We start from the raw sequence: 24,392 nt of genomic DNA, 5'->3' as shown, positions 1-24,392 counted from the left end.
TTGTAGTGATGCCCTCTCTTATCTATGACTGGTTCTTTACAACATAAATTGACCAAATGGTTGGGTGAGTTGCTGCACCCAGTTCTGAGCAGGCTTTCCGCTTACACGGTAAAGGATTCCCTCAGCTTTGCAACGACCATACAGGATTTGCCTACCAATAGAAATGCAATGTCTGTAGTAATAGCATGGTTGTGTTATAATTCACCGACTGACCACCAGGAGTCTCACTAGTTTATAAGTGAATGTTAAAGTCAGCGGATCCCTCAGACTGGCTAGAGGAAGTCAAAGAGAGATGATTTTTCATCTGTTCTCTTGTATATACTTTACCCACACTTTTAATGTTAATACACCGTTTATAACTTAAACTGCAAAAGTTCTAGTAATAAATAAGGCCATCCGACAAAAACATTGCAGTGTCCATGTGCTTGTTCAACATTGCCAGCCCATTCCCAATATTCCACTCAGGAAGCCTAAATATCTGCACTATGTCAGTATATCATGGCAATAGAATCATAGAATCGTACAGCACAGAAAAGGCCCTTCGGCCCACCACCGCTGTGTCAGTCAAAAACAACCACCTAACCATTCTAATCCCAATTTCCAACACTTGGCCAATATCCTTGCATGCCCTGGGATCACAAGTGCACATCTGAATATTTCTTAAATGTTATGACGGTCTCTGCCTCCACCACTGTTGGGGGACATTTTATGTCTGGACTATGATATAAATTATAGGTGGCTCTGTAACTACATTTTTGCTCCTATATTACTTTTGAATAGTTCTGCTGAGTTCTCCCAGTGAGCCAGAGAAGACACAGCCAGAGTGAGACAGCAAAGAGTGAGTTTGGGAATTTGAATCTAGGTGGGAATTCGAAGCTGGGTGGGGAGGAGGTGCTTTTTATCCCTGGTAAGTGACTGGTAAGTAGTTTTTCTTTTCATTGTCTAATTTATTTATTTTTTCTTTCGTTTTGTGGAATTGTAGTTGTATAAGTTTACCTAAGGTTTAAGACATGGCAGGAGTCCTCAGACCCGTGTCATGCTCCTCGTGTGCGATGTGGGAGCTCAGGGACACATCCACTGTCCCTGGCTCCTTTACGTGCAAGATGTGTGTCCAGTTGCAGCTCCTGTTAGACCGCTTGAAGGCTCTGGAGCTGCGGATGGACTCACCTTGGAGCATCCGCGATGTTGACGACGTCGTGGATAGCACGTTTAGCGAGTTGGTCACACCGCAGGTGAAAGATACTGAGGGAGATAGAAAATGGGTGACAAAAGACAGGGCAAGAGTAGGAAGGCAGTGCAGGTGTCCCCTGCGATCATCTCCCTGCAAAACAGATATACCGCTTTGGACACTGTTGAGGGAGATGGCTCACCAGGGGAAGGCAGCAGCAGCCAGATTCATGGCACCATGGCTGGCTCTGCTGCACAGCTGGGCAGGAAGAAGAATGGCAGGGTTATAGTTGTAGGAGACTCAATCGTAAGGGAAATAGACAGGCGGTTCTGCGGACGCAATCGAGAATCCAGGATGGTGTGTTGCCTCCCTAGTGCAAGGGTCAAGGATGTCTCGGAGTGGCTGCAGGACATTCTGGGGGGGGGGGGGTGAACAGCCAGCTGTCGTGGTACACAGAGGCACCAACAATATAGGCAAAAAACGAGACAAGGTCCTAGAAGCTGAATTCAGGGAGTTAGGAGTTAAACTAAAAAGTAGGACCTCAAAGGTAGTAATCTCAGGATTGCTACCAGTGCCACGAGCTAGTCAGAGTAGGAATGTCAGGATAGATATGATGAATGCGTGGCTCGAGAGATGGTGCAAGAGGGAGGGATTCAAATTCCTGGGGCATTGGAACCGATTCTCGGGGGAGGTGGGACCAGTACAACCGGACGGTCTGCATCTGGGCAGGACTGGAACCAATGTTCTTGGCGGGGTGCTTGCTAGAGCTGTTGGGGAGGTTTTAAACTAATGTGGCAGGGGGTGGGAACCGATGCAGGAGGTTGGAAGGTAGTAAAACAGGGACAGAAACAAAAGGCTGTAAGGGGGAAAATGTAAGGCAGAGAAGCCATAGTCAAAAATCAAAAAGGGTGACAGTATAAGGCACAGTGACTGAGGGGAGCTCAGTGAATAGGACCAGTAATACTAAAAGGAATAAAACGGGAAGTAAAAACATTAATGGTAAGTGACGCGGCAGGTTGTTACATGAAGATATGGGTTCAACGACAAGGAAAATTAGGAGAAAAGTTCAGAGGAAATATAACTTAGGAGAGGTTACTGATTGTGGCGTTAAGATTCAAAACAGAGGTAAAAAAGCCAACATAAGTGTACTTTACCTGAATGCTCGTAGTATTCGGAATAAGGTAAATGAGTTGATGGTGCAAATTATCATCATGAATGACTATGATTTAGTGGCCATTACTGAAACATGGTTAAAGGATGGTCATGACTGGGAGTTAAATATCCAAGGGTATCAAACTATTCGGAAGGACAGAGTGGATGGTAAGGGAGGTGGTGTAGCTCTGTTATAAAAGTTTCTACAAATATATAAAACAAAAAAGAGTAGCTAAGATAAATATTGGTCCTTTAGAGGATGAGAAGGGAGATTTAATAATGGGAGATGAGGAAATGGCTGAGGAATTAAACATGTTTTTTGGGTCGGTCTTCACAGTGGAAGACACAAATAACATGTCAGTGACTGATAGAAATGAGGTTATGACAGGTGAGGACCTTGAGAGGATTGTTATCACTAAGGAGGTAGTGATGGGCAAGCTAATGGGGCTAAAGGTAGACAAGTCTCCTGGCCCCGATGGAATGCATCCCAGAGTGCTAAAAGAGATGGCTCGGGAAATTGCAAATGTACTAGTGATAATTTACCAAAATTCACTAGTCTCTTGGGTGTTCCCGGTGGATTGGAAATGAGCAAACGTGACACCACTGTTTAAAAAAGGAGGTACGCAGAAAGAGGGTAATTATAGGCCAGTGAGCTTAACTTCGGTAGTAGGGAAGATGCTGGAATCTATCATCAAGAAAGAAATAGTGAGGCATCTGGATGGAAATTGTCCCATTGGGCAGACGCAGCATGGGTTCATAAAGGGCAGGTCGTGCCTAGCTAATTTAGTGGAATTTTTTGAGGACATTAACAGTGCAGTAGATAACGGGGAGCCAATGGATGTGGTATATCTGGATTTCCAGAAAGCCTTTGACAAGGTGCCACACAAAAGGTTGCTGCATAAGATAAAGATGCATGGCATTAAGGGTAAAGTAGTAGCATGGATAGAGGATTGGTTAATGAATAGAAAGCAAAGAGTGGGGATTAATGGGTGTTTCTCTGGTTGGCAATCAGTAGCTAGTGGTGTCCCTCAGGGATCAGTGCTGGGCCCACAATTGTTCACAATTTACAGAGATGATTTTGAGTTGGGGACCAAGGGCAATGTGTCCAAGTTTGCAGACGACACTAAGATGAGTGGTAAAGCAAAAAGTGCAGTGGATACTGGAAGTCTGCAGAGGGATTTGGATAGGCTTAGTGAATGGGCTAGGGTCTGACAGATGGAAAACAATGTTGACAAATGTGAGGTTATCCATTTTGGTAGGAATAACAGCAAAAGGGATTATTATTTAAATGATAAAATATTAAAACATGCTATTGTGCAGAGGGACCTGGGTGTGCTAGTGCATGAGTCACAAAAAGTTGGTTTACAGGTGCAACAGGTGATTAAGGCAAATGGAATTTTGTCCTTCATTGCTAGAGGGATGGAGTTTAAGACTAGGGAGGTTATGCTGCAATTGTATAAGGTGTTAGTAAGGCCACACCTGGAGTATTGTGTTCAGTTTTGGTCTCCTTACTTGAGAAACGACGTACTGGCACTGGAGGGTGCGCAGAGGAGATTCACTGGGTTAATCCCAGAGATGAAGGGGTTGGATTACGAGGAGAGGTTGAGTAGACTGGGACTGTACTCGTTGGAATTTAGAAGGATGAGGGGGGATCTTATAGAAACATATAAAATTATGAAGGGAATAGATAGGATAGATGCGGGCAGGTTGTTTCCACTGGCGGGTGAAAGCAGAATTAGGGGGCATAGCCTCAAAATAAGGGGAAGTAGATTTAGGACTGAGTTTAGGAGGAACTTCTCCACCCAAAGGGTTGTGAATCTATGGAATTCCTTGCCCAGTGAAGCAGTAGAGGCTCCTTCATTAAATGTTTTCAAGATAAAGATAGATAGTTTTTTGAAGAATAAAGGGATTAAGGGTTATGGTGTTCGGGCCGGAAAGTGGAGCTGAGTCCACAAAAGATCAGCCATGATCTCACTGAATGGCGGAGCAGGCCCGAGGCGCCAGATGGCTTACTGCTGCTCCTAGTTCTTATGTTCTTATGAGACAAAAGGTACTCATTGGGTTAGATGCCTGTTTAGAAGAGGCAATTTGTAGAAATGTATACACAATGCTTGTTAATATCAGAAAGGACACAAAATGGCTGTTAGCTATTAAAGCAATACTAAAGACACAAAATCGCTGAACTAGCCAATTTCCTGAACAATAAGTTACAAATTGTGTAACTACCTCATGAGAACCTAGGGAGTATCTCAACAGTTGCTGATAACAGCTTCACAGAACAAGGAATGCAATGTATAAGCTCAAGGTCCCCCGCTGTGGACAGGACATATCCTTGTGTTAGTTTTGAATGACTTCTGTATGAGGTTAGTGGCGGGTAAGACACCACCCACTTTAACCATATATGTGATAACTGGGATGCTAAGAAAATTGATTGACTGCATGTAATGGATTGTGACGCGAATATAGTTGATTGATTGTATGTAAATGAGAATACAACTAATTCCGCCCCTTGAATCTGTATATTAACCCAATGCGAACCTGAACTCAAGTGAGAAAGAGGATTGTGAGACTGCGTAGTCTCCAAATCTTTCTCCCAGGTCTAAAATAATAAACTGCTTCTTTACTTACTCAAACAGGCCTACATATGAATATTTTCACCTCTAACGATCACCACCCTTTCAGGCAGCAAATTCCAAACTCCCACCACTCTCTGGGTAAAAAGGTTTTTCCTCACACCCCCTTTCAACCTCCTGCCCCTCACCTTAAATCTATGCCCCCTGGTCAGTGACCCCCTCCACCAAGGGGAAAGGTTTGTTTCTGTTAATTATAACTATGCCCCTCATAATTTTATGCATCTCAAATCTCAATCTAAATACACCAACCATGTCTGAATCTGTATTTCATTGAACTTATGAATAAAGCAACCCATTCAGTTGAATTTAATTTTAATTGCGCCATGTTTGCCCAAATAGATGGTTTTCCATGGGTCCTTTGGGTCCAGCTCTTGAAAACATTTTTGTTTGTTTCCACTAGAAGCACATCTTCATGGGATGATACCTAACCTCCTACCCTTCACTGAATTCTGATAGGTAGATAATACATTTACTAGAATTGAATTTGCAGCTGCGTGTAAGAACTTCCTTCGACACCTTAATGGGCTTCATCCTGCACACAGATTCACCTTGAAATGGAGTAATCTAATAAGTTCCTTTACCTCGACATGCTAGTTGAGAAATCTGCTAATGGATTCTCTACTACTGCAAGCCTACCATCACTGATTAACATTTACATTGGGATTCCTACGGTTCCACACTCCATAAGACTGGCCTCATCAGGTACCTTATAAACAGACACCAAGATATTTGCTCAAGTCCAAGCTTAATGCTGAAATAAGGTGCATCAAAACTATCCTGCGGAATAGTGTTAAAAGGGATCCAATAATAATAATCTTTATTATTGTCACAAGTAGACTTACATTAACACTGCAATGAAGTTATTGTGAAAGTCCCGTACTTGCCACACTACGACACCTGTTCGGGTACACAGAGGGAGAATTCAGAATGTCCAATTCACCTAACAAGCACGACTTTCGGGACTTGTGGGAGGAAAACGGAGCACCCGGAGGAATCCCATGCAAACACGGGGAGAACTTGCAGACTCCGCAAAGACAGTGACCCAAGCAGGAATCGAACCCGGTACCCTGGCGCTGTTCAGCAACAGTGCTAACCACTGTGTCTTCTCTGAGCAACTAGTGAAAGTGTGGTAAAAGGTGATGTGGGACTGAATTTGGGACCAAAAAGAGGAACAATGCATGGGAGCAGCAGGCATGGGTGAAGGTCATGGTGAAAGCAATTTATTCACAGATTTGAAGAGTTTAAAACTGATATGGAGAAGGCATTAGATGGGCTGTCTATACTTGTTGATGGATGCGAAAGTGGAAAATGCAGTGGAACGGCCATATATTTTCAGTCTTATACCCAGAGGTGGTGCCAGAGGACTGGAAAGTTGCAAAGTTACACCCTTGTTCCAAAGGGAATGTGAAGATAAGCCCAGCAAAAGCAGGTCAGTCAGTTTAACATCGGTGTTGGGCAGCTTCTAGAAATAATCATTTGGGACAAAATTAACAGTCACTTTAGCAAATATGGGTTACTTAAGGAAAGACAGCAGGATTTGTTAGGCAAATCATGTGACCTTACCTGCTTGAATTTTTTGATAAGGTAAAAGAGAGTTGGTGAGGGTGCTGCTGTTGAGGTGATGTGCATAGACTTCCAAAGGACATTTGGTAAAGTGCCACACAACAAACAGATGAACTAAGTTTCAGCTCGTAGAATAAAAGGGACAGTAATAATAATAATCTTTATTATTGTCACAAGTAGGCTTACATTAACACCGCAATGAAGTTACTGTGAAAATCTCCTAGTCACCACACTCCGGCGCTTGTTCGGGTACACTGAAGCATGTCTTTCGGGACTTGTGGGAGGAAACCGGAGCACCCGGAGGAAACCCACGCAGACAAGGGGAGAACGTGCAGACTCCGCACATACGGTGACCCAAGCCGGGAATCGAACCTGGGACCCTGGTGCTGTGAAGCAACAGTGCTAACCACTGTGCTACCGTGCTGCCCACAAAATTGGTTGGGAGACAGGAAACAGAGAGTGTTTGGTAACAGCTGTTTTTCAGATTGGAGGAAGCTTTATAGTGTAATTTCCCTGGGATCGGTGTTAGGACCCCTACATTTCCTGATATATATTAATGACCAGGATATACAGAGCACAATTTCAAACTTGGCAGACTATGCAAAAGTTGGAACTATTGTGAACTGTGAGAACAGTGTGCAACACAAAAGGACATAGGCAGGCTGGTGGAATGGGTGGACAAATGGCAGATAAAATTTAATGCAGGGAAGAGTGAAGTGATTAATTTTGGTAGGAAGAAAGTGGAGAGGCAATATAAAATAAGGGGCACAATTCTAAAGGGGGCTTAGAGAGTGGTTAATAAAGCATACAGTATCCTAGGCTTTGTAAACGGAGAGCAATAGAATCCATGGTTTCAAAGCTTGTATTTTTTGAGACTGACCGGAACTCAGGATGTTTGCTCTGTCAGCTGGGGATCAGACTAAATCCCAGAAGAGCTGAAATTCGTTGAGAAAAAGGACTTAGAAGGATTTTGTGTCTGAGATTTACGATATATATGCTGAGTGGACTGCTTCCCAATTCATAAGATGTCTTAGTTGTATCTGCCATTTACTGTGTAATTTATAGCTGATAACTGACTGCAGTCTGCCTGTATATTCATGTTTAGCTGATGTTGATTCTGGATTTTAGAGTTGAGGTGGTTCCCCAAACTATAATTTATTGTTTGCTTTGTTTGACTCTTGCATAGTAATATTTATTTTGTTTTAAATTGTGGAATTTTGTGGCTTCATCCATTCAGTAAATAACTGGGATTTTTGTATTTCTCCTTTTTTCAAAAAAAAGTTACTGGACTCCACTCAGATCATAACAATGGCATAGAGCACAATACGTTCAATTTGTGGAAACGTTTGGGCAACAGAGTGGTTAGCACTGCGGCCTCACAGTGCCAGGAACACAGATTCAATTCCGACTTTGGGTGACTGTCTGTGCAGAGTGATTATGCATGAAAAATTAGGATCTGGAATGCCCTGCCCCCTGAGATTGTGAAGCGGGCTGGTTCAATCGGGAGGTACTTAGATTATTACCTGAAAAGGAAGAATGTGCAGGGCTACGGGGAGAAGGCAGGTAAGTGGCACCAGGTGAATTGCTCCTCTGCAGAGCCAACACTGGAGGGGGCAGAAGGTCTCCTTCTGTGTGGTACCAATTCTGTGATTCCATGATTACTGGTTCCGTAGCGCCGCATGCCGGGGCTCTGCCCCAGTACTACTGGCTCCGTTGAACTTCACCATGCTGCTTTCTGGCCCAGAATTCAAAATTATTGATTTTGTTGCTGCACATAGCACGCAGAATTTAATGTATAGGGGGGGGGGGGGGGGGGGGGGGGGGGGGGGGCGACAGTGATGTGACACAGTGGTTGGTGCTGCTGCCTCAGAGCGCCAGGGAACTAGGTTCAATTCCGGCCTTAGGTGACTGTGCACGTTCTCCCAGCGTCTGCGCGAGTTTCCTCCAGGTTGTCCGGTTTCCTCCCACAGTCCAAAGGTGTGCATGTTAGGTGGATTGGTCATGCTAAATTGCCCCTTAGTGTCCAAAGATGTGCAGGTTGGGTGGGGTTACGGGGATAGGGCTGTTTAGTGGGCCTAAGTAGGGTGCTCTTTCAGAGGGTCAGTGCAGACTCCAATGGGCTGAACAGCCTCCTTCTGCACTGTAGGGATTCTATGGGCACCTGCCACCAAAATGAGCCCAAGGTACCACTGGCATATCGAACGGTCTGCATTCCAATTGCCCTTCGTGGAAAGTCCACTGGCGACTGCTGGGCAGCAGGATGAGGTTTTGGGCATAAATTGTCCACTTAAGGACCTCAACTGGCAGGAGGCCTTCCCGCCCCGCACTTAATCCAGGCAGAGTTCCCACTCCCTCACCTTGGGAGGGGTTGTGGCGCAATAGATCCTGGTCATCCAAACCCCACATTCCTGCCTGTCCAGTGACAGGATAATCTCACTTTATTGCCCTCAGGTTCTCAGTGTGATCCCGGGTGAATCATGTTTCTCCCCCCAGTCCTGGGACCCGGCTTCCCCCAGACCCCCTAGGGCAGCACGGTAGCATTGTGGATAGCACAATTGCTTCACAGCTCCAGGGTCCCAGGTTCGATTCCGGCTTGGGTCACTGTCTGTGCGGAGTCTGCACATCCACCCCGTGTGTGCGTGGGTTTCCTCCGGGTGCTCCGGTTTCCTCCCACAGTCCAAAGATGTGCGGGTTAGGTGGATTGGCCATGATAAATTGCCCATAGTGTCCAAAATTGCCCTTAGTGTTGGGTGGGGTTACTGGGTTATGGGGATAGGGTGGAGGTGCTGAACTTCGGTAGGGTGCTCTTTCCAAGAGCCGGTGCAGACTCGATGGGCCGAATGGCCTCCTTCGGCACTGTAAATTCTATGATAATCTATGAAAGGCCGAGGCCATTGTCCACAGGGCAGGCCAGACTGAGTCAAGGCCTCGGCCTCTCGTTCCACTGGCACCGCAAGTTATTCGGAGTGCCGCCCTCCTCCCTCCTCTCCCAGACCGGCGAGAGCGGAGCGGGTCTGCCACATACAGCGCCACCAGCTGGAGGGAAGTAACGAAGCGTGTCCTCGCAGACAGCGCCACCAGCTGGAGGGAGACCTAAGGAAAATCGTTCAATTAAATTTAATCCATATACTTTCTTTCAAGTAGATTGTAACTTCTGAAGCTCCTTTACTGCTCTGTGAGCCACACGCAGATTCCAACTTCCTTGTGGAATGATTTGGCTATGGCAATCTCAACAGCACTATTGACAAAGTACGCCAGTAATAAGCTGCTCAGAATGTGAGCAGTTTGCAGCGAGGGTTGAGGTCTGGACTGAGCTGGCTGCCAATGGATTATAGTCCAGGCAAACAGGAGAGAAATAAACAGGGATTCTTCCTCTTACATAAATTAATGAGGGGGCGGTGACTAACAATGTTCTTTTAATTCTATTTACTCCATTAGGTAGATACTCACCAAATATATTTCTAAAATCCATGCTCTACTTTCTAAATGTGATAAAATTCAAGTAGGGGATTTTGCTGTTTGCTTGTGATGCATGCATCGTCTATGATACTGAGTAATATGAAAATGAAATGAAAATCGCTTATTGTCACAAGTAGGCTTCAATGAAGTTACTGTGAAAAGCCCCTAGTCGCCACATTCCGGCGCCTGTTCGGGGAGGCTAGTATGGGAATTGAACCATGCTGCTGGCCTGCCTTGGTCTGCTTTAAAAGCCAGCGATTTAGCCCAGTGTGCTAAATACAGGCGAGAAAGGCTTAAGGTGTGGCTTTTTGATGTTGCTCAGCCGGCTAGTGGTGGGTACAATATATATTTTTTAAATTCGTAAAACTTTTATCTTAGATCACTCATCATCAGCAGTGATCTCTCTAAACGTTCTGTTTTGCGTGTCCCGTCTATATTAATGTGTTGTATTTTAAAGCTATACGCATATCTTAAAAGAGATAGCTCAATGAGCAGTACCGTCACGATTGCTGCACGTGTGTGCAGTTCAGAAGGAATACTGACAGTCCTGGACAATCTGCATGTACGAGGGTTGCCTGACGAGGGAGGATAGTCCACTGCTGTTCAACGTTAACCCCAATATTGACATTGATTGGAAAGTCAGTGGAATGGAGTCAGACATTAAGGCAGTGTAGCAGATAGCTGGAGGAGCTCAAGAAACCAGACTGGAGCACAGATCATCACCTTCCACAGAGGAATTGAAGGAAATTAACCTGTGAGCTGGCTTCAAAAACAGCAATTAAAAATATATTCCATTTCATTTACCAGATTGAAACACAAAACAATACTATCAGCTAGGTGTGAAAAACTGACAGTGACCTGTGTGCAAAATATTTTATTGGATATTCATGATGTATTATGCAATGATAGCAGCGAGAAGCAAATTCATCAAAATTGATACAAAAAGCAAAATGCTGGAAATCTGAAATTAAAACAGAAAATGTTGAAAATATTCAGCGAATCAGGCCGCATCTGTGGAGAACGAATCAGAGTTAATGTTTCAGGTCCCATGTTCTGATGCAAGGTTGTGGACCCGAAATGTTAACTCTGTATCTCTCTCCAGAAGTTGCTGCCAGACCTGTTGAGTTTTGACATCGTTTTCTGTTTTAATTGAATGAAAAGTGAACCAACCAAATGAGGTAAACGATAACTGCAGGTTAATGGTTGTTCGCCTTAGGCCCAGGTACAAAGGTTGCACAGAGTCTCCAGCAACCTATCAGCATGAGATCTCACAGTGGGATCCCCCCCACCCACTGTAGCACTGGCACTGAAATCCCCTTGCCATTTCTCTCACGTCCTTCTCAGCCATCTGTCCCGTCAGCAAAAATGCCGGGCCTTTGTCTGAAGGGTTCACCCTCACGGTGAAGGAGTCTGGGTTCAGGTGCAGATAGGCGTGGCTGGCTTTGCTCCTTCGCACACACCTGCCGTGGTTTGTGCACAGCAACCAGCTGCAGATCATTGCAGCATTCGTCACATTGACAATATAGTTACCCAATACTCCACTGATATAGGCTTTCAAAGCAAGGCAGGATTCCTAAATGAGAAACAAAACATTTCATTTAATTATATTTCCTGCTTTTTAAAGGTCTTTTCTCCACCTTCAAGTGACCCAATGGTGATGTGGAGACTGAGAAATCGTTCTGTAGGCAACTCCTCAGTGACGTTAGGTTCAGAATCATTTCGTTCCATAACATGACATTACACCAACTTACTATTAACATTAGAATTTCAGTTTTTTATAACTGTGGTTGGATATTGAGGGTTGGGGAATGGGGAGGCGTGGGGCTGGAAGTCACGTTTGTACCAGATGTGATATTATGATATTGTAATATATATATATATTATTCCTTTTGTCTAGCCGAGTTGTTGAAATATAGACGTAGCCTTCCAGTGATGATAAAGTAATTTACTGAGTAATACTAATTAAATTAGTGAGTTTTTTTTACTGAACTAGTAAAACAAACAAATAACAGTAGATTAAACTATTGAATTAAATAATACTATATACTAAGATCTGTTAACTTCTTCTCTCTAGCTGTCTCCCTTCTGTACTCTCGGCACTCCTGACACACTCTCCTCTAGGAAAGAGCGGGAAAACTTTTTTATAGGTCTTGTTAGTGTGGCCATCTAGTGTTCAATTGCCTGTACTTGCTTAACATAGTCTGATCATGTATTACAACATAGAGATCACTGCACCAAGTAATATTTCCTGCTCAATTATCAACGGATTTCACTCCTTTTTCCATTGTTATGACTGAAAGGTAGATGTGTAACCTTAGTCTTCCTGTTAACAGGGCGGAGACAGAAAGGGGGGGGGGGGGGCAGTGCGCCGGGGGTTGGAAAAATATTCTAACTCTTTTATCTACCAAATCCTTGCCACATTGAAAACAAGACTTACAACTGAGGGGGTGGCTGGATGGCTGGTTCGTGATGCAGAGCGAGGCCAGCAGCGCAGGTTCAATCGCTGTACCGGCTGAGGTTATTCTTGAAGGTGTCGCCATCTCAAATTTGCCCCTTGCCAGGGCAGCACGGTGGCGCAGTGAGTAGCACTGCTGCCTCACAACGCCAAGGTCCCAGGTTCAATCCCGGCCCTGGGTCACTGTCTGTGTGGAGTTTGCACATTCTCCCCTTGTTTGCGTCGGTTTCACCCCCACAACCCAAAGATGTGCAGGGTAGGTGGATTGGCCACGTTAAATTGCCCCTTAATTGGAAAAAATGAATTGGGTACTCTAAATTTAAAAAAAGAAATTTGCCCCTTGCCTGAGGTATGGTGACCCTCAGGTTAAATCACCACCAGTCAGTTCTCCCCCCACCCACCCCCTCAAAAGGAGAAAGCAGCCTATGGTCATCTGGGACTATGACGACTTTACTTACTTGCATGGAATGTAGGACTAAAGGTAGAATTCGTATAATTTATTTGAGATAACCACTGGAATTGTGAAACTTATAGTGAATTGTGAGCTCAATAATAAAGAATCAAATTATTGTACGGAATTGTACTGTATGATTTAACTGAGTACTCTACAGAGATCTGTGCAACACAAGCTCATTAAAGACAAAAATATGAATCTGCGGTTGTTACAACTGATCAAAGGAACAGATGACAGCAGATTAAGTAATGCAACAGTTATGAATCTTGAAACCTGGAAAATAAGCCTTTATGGTGTGGAGCATTATACTAAAATGTAAGTGCTTCGATATTTAATTATGGTTCTAACAAAATGATCAAACAACATCTTTTACCTGCGAGCGGGCATAATCTGAATTCCCCCAAAGAACAATCCCCGCAGCTCCCATTGCTACACTCTGTCCAATTGTGTGGACCAAGTCAATCTGAAAGAATCAAGAACAGACAGAACTGTGGTGTTACTGTTTGTGATTCTGATCACGTTTCTGCCACAAGTAACCAGACTGTATTTTGTCACGGCCTCCATAACCCAACAGTTTGTCTGGAATACCTTTTCTCTCGCGGTGATTTCTTTGGATTGCTGTGCTGAAGCCGCGTGAAAAATGCAAAATAAACATCTTAATATTCATTTACCTCTCAGTCTTATGTCCCCAGTTTTCTATTTCACAGCACTTCCAATCTTTCATCGAATCATAGAACTTACAGTGCAGAAGGAGGCCAATCGAGCCTGCACCGGCCTTGGAAAAAGCACCCACGCATCCACCCTATCCCTATAACCCAGTCACCCCACCTAATCTTTTGGACACGAAGGGGCAATTTATCGGGGCCTAGCCACCTAACGTGCACATCTTTGGACTGTGAGAGGAAACCAGAGCACCCGTAGGAAACCCACGCAGACACAGGGAGAAAGTGCAAACTCCTCACAGCCAGTCACCCCAGGCCGGAACTGAACCCGGGTCCCTGGAGCTGTGAAGCAGCGGGGCTAATCACTGGGCCACTGTATCAAAATAGTGGAAGCCCCTCCCTAACAGCGCAGTGGGTGTACCTACACCTCAGGGACAGCAGCGGTTCAAGAAGGCAGCTCACCATCACCTTCTGAAGGGCAATTAGGGATGAGCAATAAACAACTAGGGATGGGCAATAAACGCTGCCCTAACCAGTGATGCCCACATCCTGTAAATTACGTTAAAAAATAATTTAAAATTTCAGAGCTGGCACCAGTTGGGAATTAGGAGGGTGGGAGATTTATTTATAGATGGGACGTTTGCGAGCTTGGGAGCATTGGAGGAAAAGTATAAGTTGCCCCGGGGAAACTTCCTTAGATATATGCAGGTGAGGGTTCACAAGACAACAGGTGAGGGAATTTCCGCTGCTCCCGGTACAGGGGATTCAGGACAGAGTGCTTTCGGGGGTGTGGGTCGGAGAGGGCAAGGCGTCAGAGATATACCGAGAGATGAGGGAAGAGGGGGAGGAGTTGGTGGGCGAATTAAAAGGAAAGTGGGAAGAAGAGATAGGGGAGGAGATAGAGGAGGGTATGTGGGCTGATGCCCTAAGCAGGGTAAATTCCTCTTCCTCGTGCACCAGGCTTAGCCTGGTTCAATTCAAGGTGCTACATAGAGCACACATAACGGGAGAAAGACTGAGCAGGTTCTTTGGAGTGGAGGACAAGTGTGGGAGGTGTGGCGGGAGCCCGGCAAACCACGCACATATGTTTTGGTCGTGCCCGGCACTGGAGGGGTATTGGAAGGGAGTGACGGGAGTGATTTCCAAGGTGGTGAAGGCCCGGGTCAAACCAGGCTGGGGGCTAGCTCTATTTGGAGTTGCGGATGAGCCAGGAGTGCAGGAGGCGAAAGAGGCCGACGTTGTGGCCTTTGCGTCCCTAGTAGCCCGGCGCAGGATCCTACTCATGTGGAAGGAGGCGAAGCCCCCCGGACTGGAGGCCTGGGTAAACGATATGGCGGGGTTCATGAAACTGGAGCGGATAAAGTTTGCCCTGAGAGGATCGGCTCAAGGGTTCACCAGGCGGTGGCAGCCATTCCTCGACTACCTAGGGGAACGTTAGAGGGAAGACAGATGTCCAGCAGCAGCAACCCGGGGGGAGGGGGGGGCGGGGGGGGGGGGGTGGAAGTTTTAGTTTATGTTAAACGATTCGATTACCAAGTTGATTAGCCATTTGTTTATTGTTAAACTTTCTTTACTGTTATGTTTGATCTGTAAAGGGAAAAAATTTTGAATAAAACATACATTAAAAAAATAATAATAATTTAAAAATGGAAAGCATTTTCATACTCAGTTTAGTCAGTGAGGTTGGGCAGATTACTCATCTCCGAGGCGTGCACAATCAAGCTCGATTTATAAAAAAATGCTATCCCTTTCTCAGAGTTACAAAGCCAATGTGCAGAATGGACAGGGCAAGCCCTTAATCCATGTCCTTGCTTGGTCCAAAAACAAATTCAAACTGAATCCAATTCATGGACCCCACAAGAGAGACATACCAGATCCAAGCTGACAAGAGCAGACATTACACCTGACCTCAGGCTCGACCTTAGCCAGAATGGCGAGAAACTTCGCTAGGTGAGTGTGGCTGTCCGTGTTTGCACAGAACCAATGGATAGCAATCATGATCAGTAACCCTGGATAATCTTCCTCTCCGAATCCTATTGAGATCAGCCAATTCATTGCAGACTAAATATTGAGCCCAGGAAATTTCGGGTCTGCTTAGCTCAATGACGCATTACCTTTGCTAATTCTTTCATTTTATTTTCAGAAACACCCAGGATTGGAATTTCTGCTCAGTTACGCCAGATTGTCTTTTGGTGCAGTTTTCCCAGATATCTTCACAACCGGCACAAGATTCCAGGCCTTTCGTCGCAAACTGAGTTCACCACAAATCATTGTCACAATCTGTGTACAAGTTTTAAAAAAGTGCGCGAGGTGCACACAAAACTGGACAGGCATTGGGAGTTTCCGCTGATTTGCCAAGGCAAGTTGGTGGTTTGGGGCACAGGGATAATAATTGGTGTGTTTTCAAAGGTTTTGAATTTATCTTTTTTTTTTAAGTTACAGAGGACTACTGTATCCCAATCTAACTAGATCATGGATATTTCTTAAAGGTTATTTCCAGCAATGTAATAGCGGTTATGAAATTAAAATTGCTTATTGTCACAAGTAGGCTTCAAATGAAGTTACTGTGAAAAGCCCCTAGTTGCCACATTCCGGCGCCTGTTCGGGGTGGCTGGTACAGGAATGCTCTCATTTACATATAAAACGATCACTGCCCAACTGGACTGGCTCAAGGCAGGTTTTGAGTTTGATCATATGGAAGTATGTTTGAGTGAAAGCTTGGGGGAAATACATAGAACATAGAACATTACAGCGCAGTACAGGCCCTTCGGCCCTCGATGTTGCGCCGACCTGTGAAACCAACATGGGCCGGGATTCCCCGGGGGGACGCGAGAATCGTGCTCTACCGCCAGCTTCATCATTCTCCCGCCCCATTTTTCAGGCGCCCGCGGGATTCCCGCCACGCCGGTCGGGGGCCGTTGACAGCGGCCCCCCAGGCGATTCTGTGGGCCCCGATGGGCCGAGTGGCTGACGGGTTTGGCTGAGTCCCACCGGCGTGGATTACTCACCTCCCGCACGGCGGGACCTGGAAAGTGAGTGTGCGGGAGCCGTCCCGGAGGGGGAGGGGTTGGAGCATGGTGGGCTGGTCCGCGAGCGGGGCCTACCGATCAGGTCGGTTCCATGGGGGCTTACTTTACTCCACGCGGGGCCCCTGTAGGACTCCGCCATATTGCCCGGGGGCCGGCGCGGAGAAGGGAACCCCCCGCATGTGCGGAAATACGTCAGCCGTTCCATGCATGCGCGGACCCACGCGGGCCGTTCCACGCTGGCTGGATCTGCGGGGACCACTCCGACGGCAACCTAGCCCCCTGTAAAGTTGAGAATTCCTCACTTTCGGGGGCCGTTGATGCCGGAGTCGTTGATGCCGGTTTTCACGCTGGCGTGGGGACATAGCCCCATTATTAGAGAATCCCGCCCATGACTTTTCGAAAAGAGATGCAATTTGTGCCTGAATTGCTGATTGTGCCCAGAGTTAAAATTGTACCCCATCCCCACCAACCCTTTGTATTTGAATCGTCCCGCACATACTTTGCTCTCCTGGTTCACGGTGATACTTTCAGACAGCATTCATGGGATTATTGGTGTGATCTCACAGTCCTGTGCTCCCAGCGTGTGGGCTGGACAATAACATTACTGACCAACTCTCCGACCTGCAAGTGCAGCTCTCTGCTGGGAGCTTGGGGGCATGGAAACACACCTCGTATTAGTGCCTTACTAGAGGGTTAAAGACCATACAGATTACCTCAGTCAGGAATTCCGTGGTATTGGCGTACACAATCCGAGAGTATGGCAAGACAGGCAAGCTGTAGTTTGCTCCCAGTTGAGAAAGACGGAGGCCCTCTTTGATTCGATAGTGAACATACTTTTGTGCATTCTCCGTTGATCGAAGCGTATGATCCAGGTAAATGCTTGGATATAAGGCCATGCTTTCCCTCCAGAGCCACACCAGATGATCATTTCTCTTCAGCTCAATATCAGGACATTCTCCAGTGTAATTGTTGGAAATGATACTGTTATAGCAACAGGGAAAGCCATAATAGCCCCACAGGCCCTGAGGCCTAAGGCCTTTTGCCATCTTCAACGTCTGTCCCATGAAATCGCGGGCAGCTTGTTCATACTCATTTTGCGCTTGCTTGGTCACCTGACTGTCAGACCAATCAGGATGCCGCCTGCGGACCAGCTCTTTTGATTTCTTATGGTAAATATCTTTCTGACTCCAGTCCCTTATCCAGGACGGCCTCCAGGCCTCCCAGTCGATGACAGACAGCCCACCAAAGTCCTGCAGAGGTATCAGCTTTTCCACATCTACTTGGGCCTTTGCAAGATGATCTTTCAAACTGGCGTTCTGTGGGACGCCCCCATTTACAGAAACCCCGCTGTCAGTATAGTAGGGGTAAGAGCCCAATTTATCATAGTAAAAGATGGTGACGTTTTTCCCAATGAATGATTCATTTTGATTTGCTATTATGTCAAAAATTCTCAAATTGAGATTAACACCAAACGAGGATTGACAGGCTGCGGTAGGAGAATTCCATACTGTTATAAATGGCTTATTGGATTTCACTGGAGATTTTGCTGGTTTCAGTGGTTGTCCCAGGGCCACAGTGCACCCACATAGCAGGCCGATTACTGCTTTCACCAGGATCATCGTGGTTGCACTCATTAATATCTCATTCTTTAATGAATCAGCCTTTTCATGTTCTGCATTTAATTAAAATTCACGCTGTTCAAACAGAAGAAAGGAAAATAATTATGGAAAGGGCAACAGATTTGTCACATCAAAAGTGAGACAGTTGGTATAAGTGTGTCAATTGTGAGGAAGTAACTCAGTGGATCAGGTAAACCCAGATTCATTGGTTCCAACAGAGGTGTCATTTGTTCATCTGTTTTTGACACAGTTCTGCTTCACTGCTAAAAGGCACCATCTCAGCAGGTAGATAGGTCTGACTCGTAAATCTAACCTATTGAAATCTGACTGTCAGCTCGGCACACTTACAGAGATGTTATAGAAATATTTACGGCTTCCTGTGAACTCCACAAAACTGAGGCCATTTAAAATTCTGCTCACTGTGCCCTAACTTGCACCAAGTCCTGTTCAACCATCACTTCTATTTCTGGTTAAGCAACACCTCCATTCTTCTTTTAAAAAAAAATATATTTATTAAAGTGTTTTAACACAATTTTTCTCCCTTACAAACAATAACCCCCCCCCCCCGTAACAAAAAAAAACCCCGAAATCGCGCAGAGCAAGATATATACATGGCAAAATGATATATTTACACAGCTTTGTACACTGGCCCTCACCCGTACGTGCCAGTTTCCCCAACCCTTCATGTTATCTCTTGCTCATCCACCCTCCCAGGCAGTCCCCCCCCCAGGACGTCCCCTCCAACCCAAGGTTGCTGCTGCTGACCGACCTTCCTCTAAATCTCCGCGTGATAGTCTAGGAACGGTTGCCACCGCCTGTAGAACCCTTCCGCAGACCCTCTCAAGGCGAACTTAATCCTCTCCAACTTTATGAACCCAGCCATATCATTTATCCAGGCCTCCAGGCGATGGGGCTTCACCTCCTTCCACATTAGCAAGATCCTTCGCCGGGCTACTAGGGACGCAAAGGCCAGAATGCCGGCCTCTTTCGCCTCCTGCTCTCCCGGTTCATCCACTACTCCAAATATTGCTAGCCCCCAGCTTGGCTTGACCCGGACTTTCACCACCTGAGATATTGCTCCCGCAACTCCTCTCCCGAATCCCTCCAGTGCCGGACATGACCAAAACATAAGGACATGGTTCGCCGGGCTCCCTGAGCACCTTCCACATCTGTCCTCTACCCCAAAGAACCTACTCAACCTCACCCCCGTCAAGGGCGCTCTGTGGACCACCTTAAATTGTATCAGGCTGAGCCTGGCACACGAGGAGGAGGAATTAACCCTACCTAGGGCATCAGCCCACAGACCTTCCTCGATCTCCTCCCGCAGCTCCTCCTCCCATTTACCCTTCAACTCTTCTACCAGCGCTTCCCCCTCTTCTTTCAACTCCTGGTGTATTTCCGACACCTTGCCCTCCCCGACTCATACACCCGAGATCACCCTATCTTGAACTTTTTGTGCCGGGAGCAATGGAAATTCCCTCACCTGTCGCCTCACAAAAGCCCTCACCTGCATACATCTAAAGGCATTTCCCGGGGGTAACTCGAACTTCTCCTCCAGTGCCCCTAGGCTCGCAAACGTCCCGTCGATGAACAGGTCCCCCATTCTTCCAATCTCCGCCCGATGCCAGCTCTGGACATCTTCCCCGGGGCAAACCGGTGGTTACCCCTGATCGGGGACCACACCGATGCTCCCATTGCACCCCGGTGCCGTCGCCACTGGCCCCAGATCCTTAGCGTTGCCGCCACCACCGGGCTCGTAACACCTCCATTCTTAATGAAAAAAAATCTTGTTTTCAACCCCATCTATGGACTCGTCCCTTCCCCAGCTCGGTAATCTCCACCACCCCCATAATCCTCTGAATATACGTGTCCCTCCAATTCTGGCTACTTGACTATTCCTTTCATTTTAAACCCCTCCCTCACTGGTCCCTCACTGGGTCTCTGGAACTACACCCGCCCCCCCAAAAAAACCTCTCCACCTCTTTGACCAACCCTTTGGTTACCTGGCCTGATAATTCCCTGTGTGGCTTGAAGCTAGGAGGCACAGTACAACTGGATGAGACACTGGCTTATTGTGACAGAATCCAGGATCTCAATATACTATTTACACACACATATGATCAAACAAACAAAATGGGGCTGCTATGCAAAGAACAAAGAAAAGTACAGCACAGGAACAGGCCCTTCGGCCCTCCAAGCCTGCGCCGACCATACTGCCTGTCTAAACTAAAATCTTCTACACTTCCGGGGTCCGTATCCCTCTATTCCCATCCTATTCATGTATTTGTCAAGATGCCCCTTAAATGTCACTATCGTACCTGCTTCCATCACCTCCTCCGGCAACGAGTTCCAGGCATCCACTAACCTGTGTGTAAAAAACTTGCCTCGTACATCTCCTTTAAACCTTGCCCCTCACACCATAAACCTATGTCCCCTAGTAATTGACCCCTCTACCTTGGGAAAAAGTCTCTGACTATCCACTCTGTCTAAGCCCTTCATAATTTTGTAGACCTCTATCAGGTCGCCCCTCAACCTCCTTCGTTCCAGTGAGAACAAACCAAGTTTATTTAACATCTCCTCAAAGCTAATGCTCTCCATACCAGGCAACATCCTGGTAATCTCCAGAGAGTCCATACACCAACAGAATTGGGGGCATTCTGTGGTTGTTACAGAAACAGTGTTGTCCTTCAAAGCAACAGAATTGGAAAGACCAACAATGCCCACCATGGACTGAGTGGATTTGTCGAAGTGTAGTTCAATTCCAAAGTTTTGCCCTCCAAGGCTTGCATGGCAGTCAGTGGAGAAGGCGTGATGCGGAGATAAAACAGCCACAAACACGTATAAAAATTGCTGGGCATCCACAGTTTCTCAATATTGTGGTATCACACATCTTCACATCGCAACACTTGTTGGACATATATTGTGCACATGGGTTAGGTGCTGGTTATAAAGAAGGTTGTAATATGTCCCGTGATACTTGAATCTCAGGATTTCTGCTGTTGTCATACTGTCAGTGTGTCATTAGCAAGGACAGTTAGATATCTGGCAATTCTATAGATTTAATTGAGACTCCTAATTTGGTAAAATGGTGAAGTGTGAATTTATGATGTAAAAGTGCAGGCAAGATTACAAACTTGTAAAACAGGTATATCCTCACTTTCTCATGGGTAAAATAAATCAAAATAGGTTTAATTCTTAGACCAAAATGAGAAAAACTTACGCAGACACAGCCGTAGAGAAGAGAGACCCGGGGTGGAACCGAATGATAACATGGGTATCTTACAGCACAGAAAGAGGTCATTCGGCCCATCCTGCCAGTGTCAGCCCTTTGAAAGAGCTCTCTAACCACTCCTGCTCCCCCTCTCTTTCACCGCATGTATTTCCTTTTTAAGTGTGTATGCGATGTTGCCTTCTGAAAGTTACCACGGTGTTGAATCTGCTCCCACCAAACCGGCCAGGCACCTCATTCCGGATTAGAACAAGACAGTGTTGAAAAAAAATCTTTACCTCTCTTGCGTTTTTTTCTGTCAATTATGGTAGTAATTTCTTTACAGTGCAAAGAAAATTCCATAACAAGAGCGGTCCCATTAACCAAAATAAAATAAATCATAAAGGAAACTTAAAACATCAAAACAAAATGAGACTAAAGGCTTGTCACTCTCTGTGTAGGTCCTCACCGAAGGAAAGTTTTGATTCTAATTTCCTGTATTTTATACACATCTCCCTTAGTGAGCATGCTTTCAGCTACCTCGGTCTTAACCGTTGCAATTTCACCTCCCCCAAATTCACTTCACCTCCATCCCTCACTTTACGTCTTTGACCCTACCTTTGGTTATCTGGCTTTTGGGTGGCACAGTGGTTAGCACAGCTGCCTCACAGCACCAGGGACCCAGGTTCAATTCCAGCCTTAGGCGACTGTGTGTGCGGAGTCTGCATGTCCTCCCCCGTGTCTGCGTGGGTTGCCTCCACGTGCTCCGGTTTCCTCCCACAGTTCAAAGACGTGCAGGTTGGGTGGATTGGCCATGATAAATTGGCTCTTGGTTAAGTGGAGTTACAGGGATAGGGTGGGGGCAGTGGGTCTAGTTAGGATGTTCTTTCAGAGGGATGGTGCAGACTCGACGGGCCGAACGGTCGCCTTCTGCACTGGAGGGATTCTACGATTCTATTCAATGACATCTCCTGACGTGGCACAGCTAAAGTTTGTGTTGGGGGGGGGGGGGGGGGGGGTCAAATTCCGTGCTCACCCTCAAAGTTCCTCTGACTCCCCGCTCGCATCTGCTTCTAATGTGTTCTTCCGGGGCCGCACGGCCCTTGGAGGCTCAGCCAATGAGTGGCACGGGTCATGTCGCCAGCGAAAGTGAAACTAACACAGTCCAGTGAGAGCGACCGCAAGGCGGGCCAGCTCCCTCTGATTGGGAAGAGTTTGAATGGTTTGAGAGGGAACTAGTTTCTCCCAGCGGGAGCCGGGAAGCAAAGCGCCGACACTTGGCCAGAAGCTTCATCCGGGATGAGACTGCTCGGGGAACATCTTTGAATGGCTCCAGGACACTCACTGTGAACAACACTGTTGCAGTGATATTTTTAATCCAGGCTCGGGCAGGCAGCACATTACAAAAAATACAAGCATTATTTTAGCAGCATTCTAACAAGCAAAAAACGACAGTCGCTGATGTCCTTTGAAAAAAAATTATCCATCTTCCCTCTTGAGAGTGAAAACATATTGAGGGACAGCAGGAAGCCCATTTTCCACGTAAACTGGAACGTTTCTCCTCCAAGATCTATTGGACATTGGATCAAGTCATCATAGAATCATACAGTGATAGAATTTACAGTGCAGAAGGAGGCCATTCGGCCCATCGAGTCTATACCTGCCCTTGAAAGAGCACCCTACTTAAGCCCGCGCCTCCACCCTTGCCCTGTATCCCAGCAACCCCACCTATCCTTTTTGGATGTGGAGATGCCGGGTTGGACTGAGGTGAGCACAGTAAGAAGTCTTGCAACACCAGGTTAAAGTCCAACAGGTTTGTTTGGAGTCACTAGCTTTCGGAGCGCTGCTCCTTCCTCAGGTGAATGAATAGGTGGGTTCCACAAACACAAAGGTTCACCTTTTTGGACATGAAGGGGCAATTTAGTGCGGCCAATCCACCTAACTCGCACATCTTTGGATTGTGGGAGGAATCCGGAGCACCCGGAGGAAACCCACGCAGACAGGGGGGGGGACGTGTAGACTCCACACAGTCACCCGAGGCCGGAATTGAACCCGGGTCCCTGGAGCTGCAAGGGAGCAGTGCTAACCACTGTGCCACCCATCACTGGAATATAGGGTGTGGGGTATCAAAGGCTCTGTCGAAGGTGGGCCAATGGATTGGGCTGCAGAGTAGTTACTATCTGAGTGAAAAGCTTGTCACAGATCCACATTCCATTATTCCTGTCCAACGTGACCAACTTTTGACCTTTGTGGAATCAGGGAATGGTGACAGCACAGAAAGAGGCCATTCAGACCAGCATTTCTGTGCCGGCCCTCTGCAAGTGGGTTCCACTTTCCCGCTTTTTCTCTGTCCTTGCAATATTTTGCTCTGTGGATAATTGACCAAAACTCGTCTGGAAGCTACTGTTGAACCTGCCTGCACCACATTCGCAGACTGTGCACACTCTGCTCCCTTTACCATTCACATCAAATCAGTGTACCCTGGTTCTCAATCATTCCACCAATGGGAACCACCTGTAAGATGCACATCTAGGTTCCCTCAACAACACCTTGAAAACCCATGACTTCTTTTTTTCAAATTTTTTTAAAAATTCTCCTTTTTCACATTTTCTCCCACATTTACATCCATCAACAATAAACAATAATCAGCAAGATATGTCAGTCCCCATAATAACAACGATCCCATCTACCCACCAACCCCCGAACCTCAACCCGCATGTTTACATAAACAAATGACAAAAAGGAATCAGGGATTACCCGTAGTCACCCTTAATCTTACACAGCTCCCCCCCCCCCCCCCCCCCCCCCCCCACCCCCAACCCAGGTCTCCAGCTCCTCCCGTCCACTGCCTCTTGTCAAACTACTCCTCCCAACCTCGGTTCCTTCCCTCCAACTTTCCACCCCGGCTAGACCACTCGGACCCTGTTCTGCCAGGCTCCGATGGCCGCAGCCTCTTCCCCCACCTCACTCCCGTTCACTGGCCGGCTTAA

General features: G+C 46.5%; 1 protein-coding gene across 3 annotated transcripts; it reads right to left on the bottom strand.

Annotated features, from left to right (window-relative positions):
* Positions 1-10,833: 10,833 nt before the first annotated feature.
* LOC140388528 (hyaluronidase-2-like) lies at positions 10,834-22,552 on the bottom strand. 3 transcript variants are annotated; one of them, XM_072472885.1, is made up of 4 exons: positions 22,439-22,551; positions 17,289-18,269; positions 13,258-13,347; positions 10,834-11,548 (listed from the first exon to the last, which is right to left on the bottom strand). In XM_072472885.1, the coding sequence occupies exons 2-4, from the start codon at positions 18,207-18,209 to the stop codon at positions 11,231-11,233; spliced, it is 1,329 nt and encodes a 442-aa protein (XP_072328986.1). In that variant the 5' UTR covers positions 18,210-18,269; positions 22,439-22,551; the 3' UTR covers positions 10,834-11,230. The 3 variants fall into 3 exon arrangements, with proteins under 3 accessions (XP_072328986.1, XP_072328987.1, XP_072328988.1); XM_072472886.1 differs by lacking the exon at positions 22,439-22,551 and adding an exon at positions 22,021-22,402; XM_072472887.1 differs by lacking the exon at positions 13,258-13,347 and having other exon boundaries at positions 22,439-22,552.
* Positions 22,553-24,392: the final 1,840 nt, after the last annotated feature.

Source organism: Scyliorhinus torazame, chromosome 13, assembly GCF_047496885.1.
Source record: "Scyliorhinus torazame isolate Kashiwa2021f chromosome 13, sScyTor2.1, whole genome shotgun sequence".
NCBI classification, from domain to species: domain Eukaryota; kingdom Metazoa; phylum Chordata; class Chondrichthyes; order Carcharhiniformes; family Scyliorhinidae; genus Scyliorhinus; species Scyliorhinus torazame.
The sequence above is the reverse complement of the archived record's forward strand: the minus strand, read 5'-3'. Positions and strand labels throughout refer to the sequence as shown.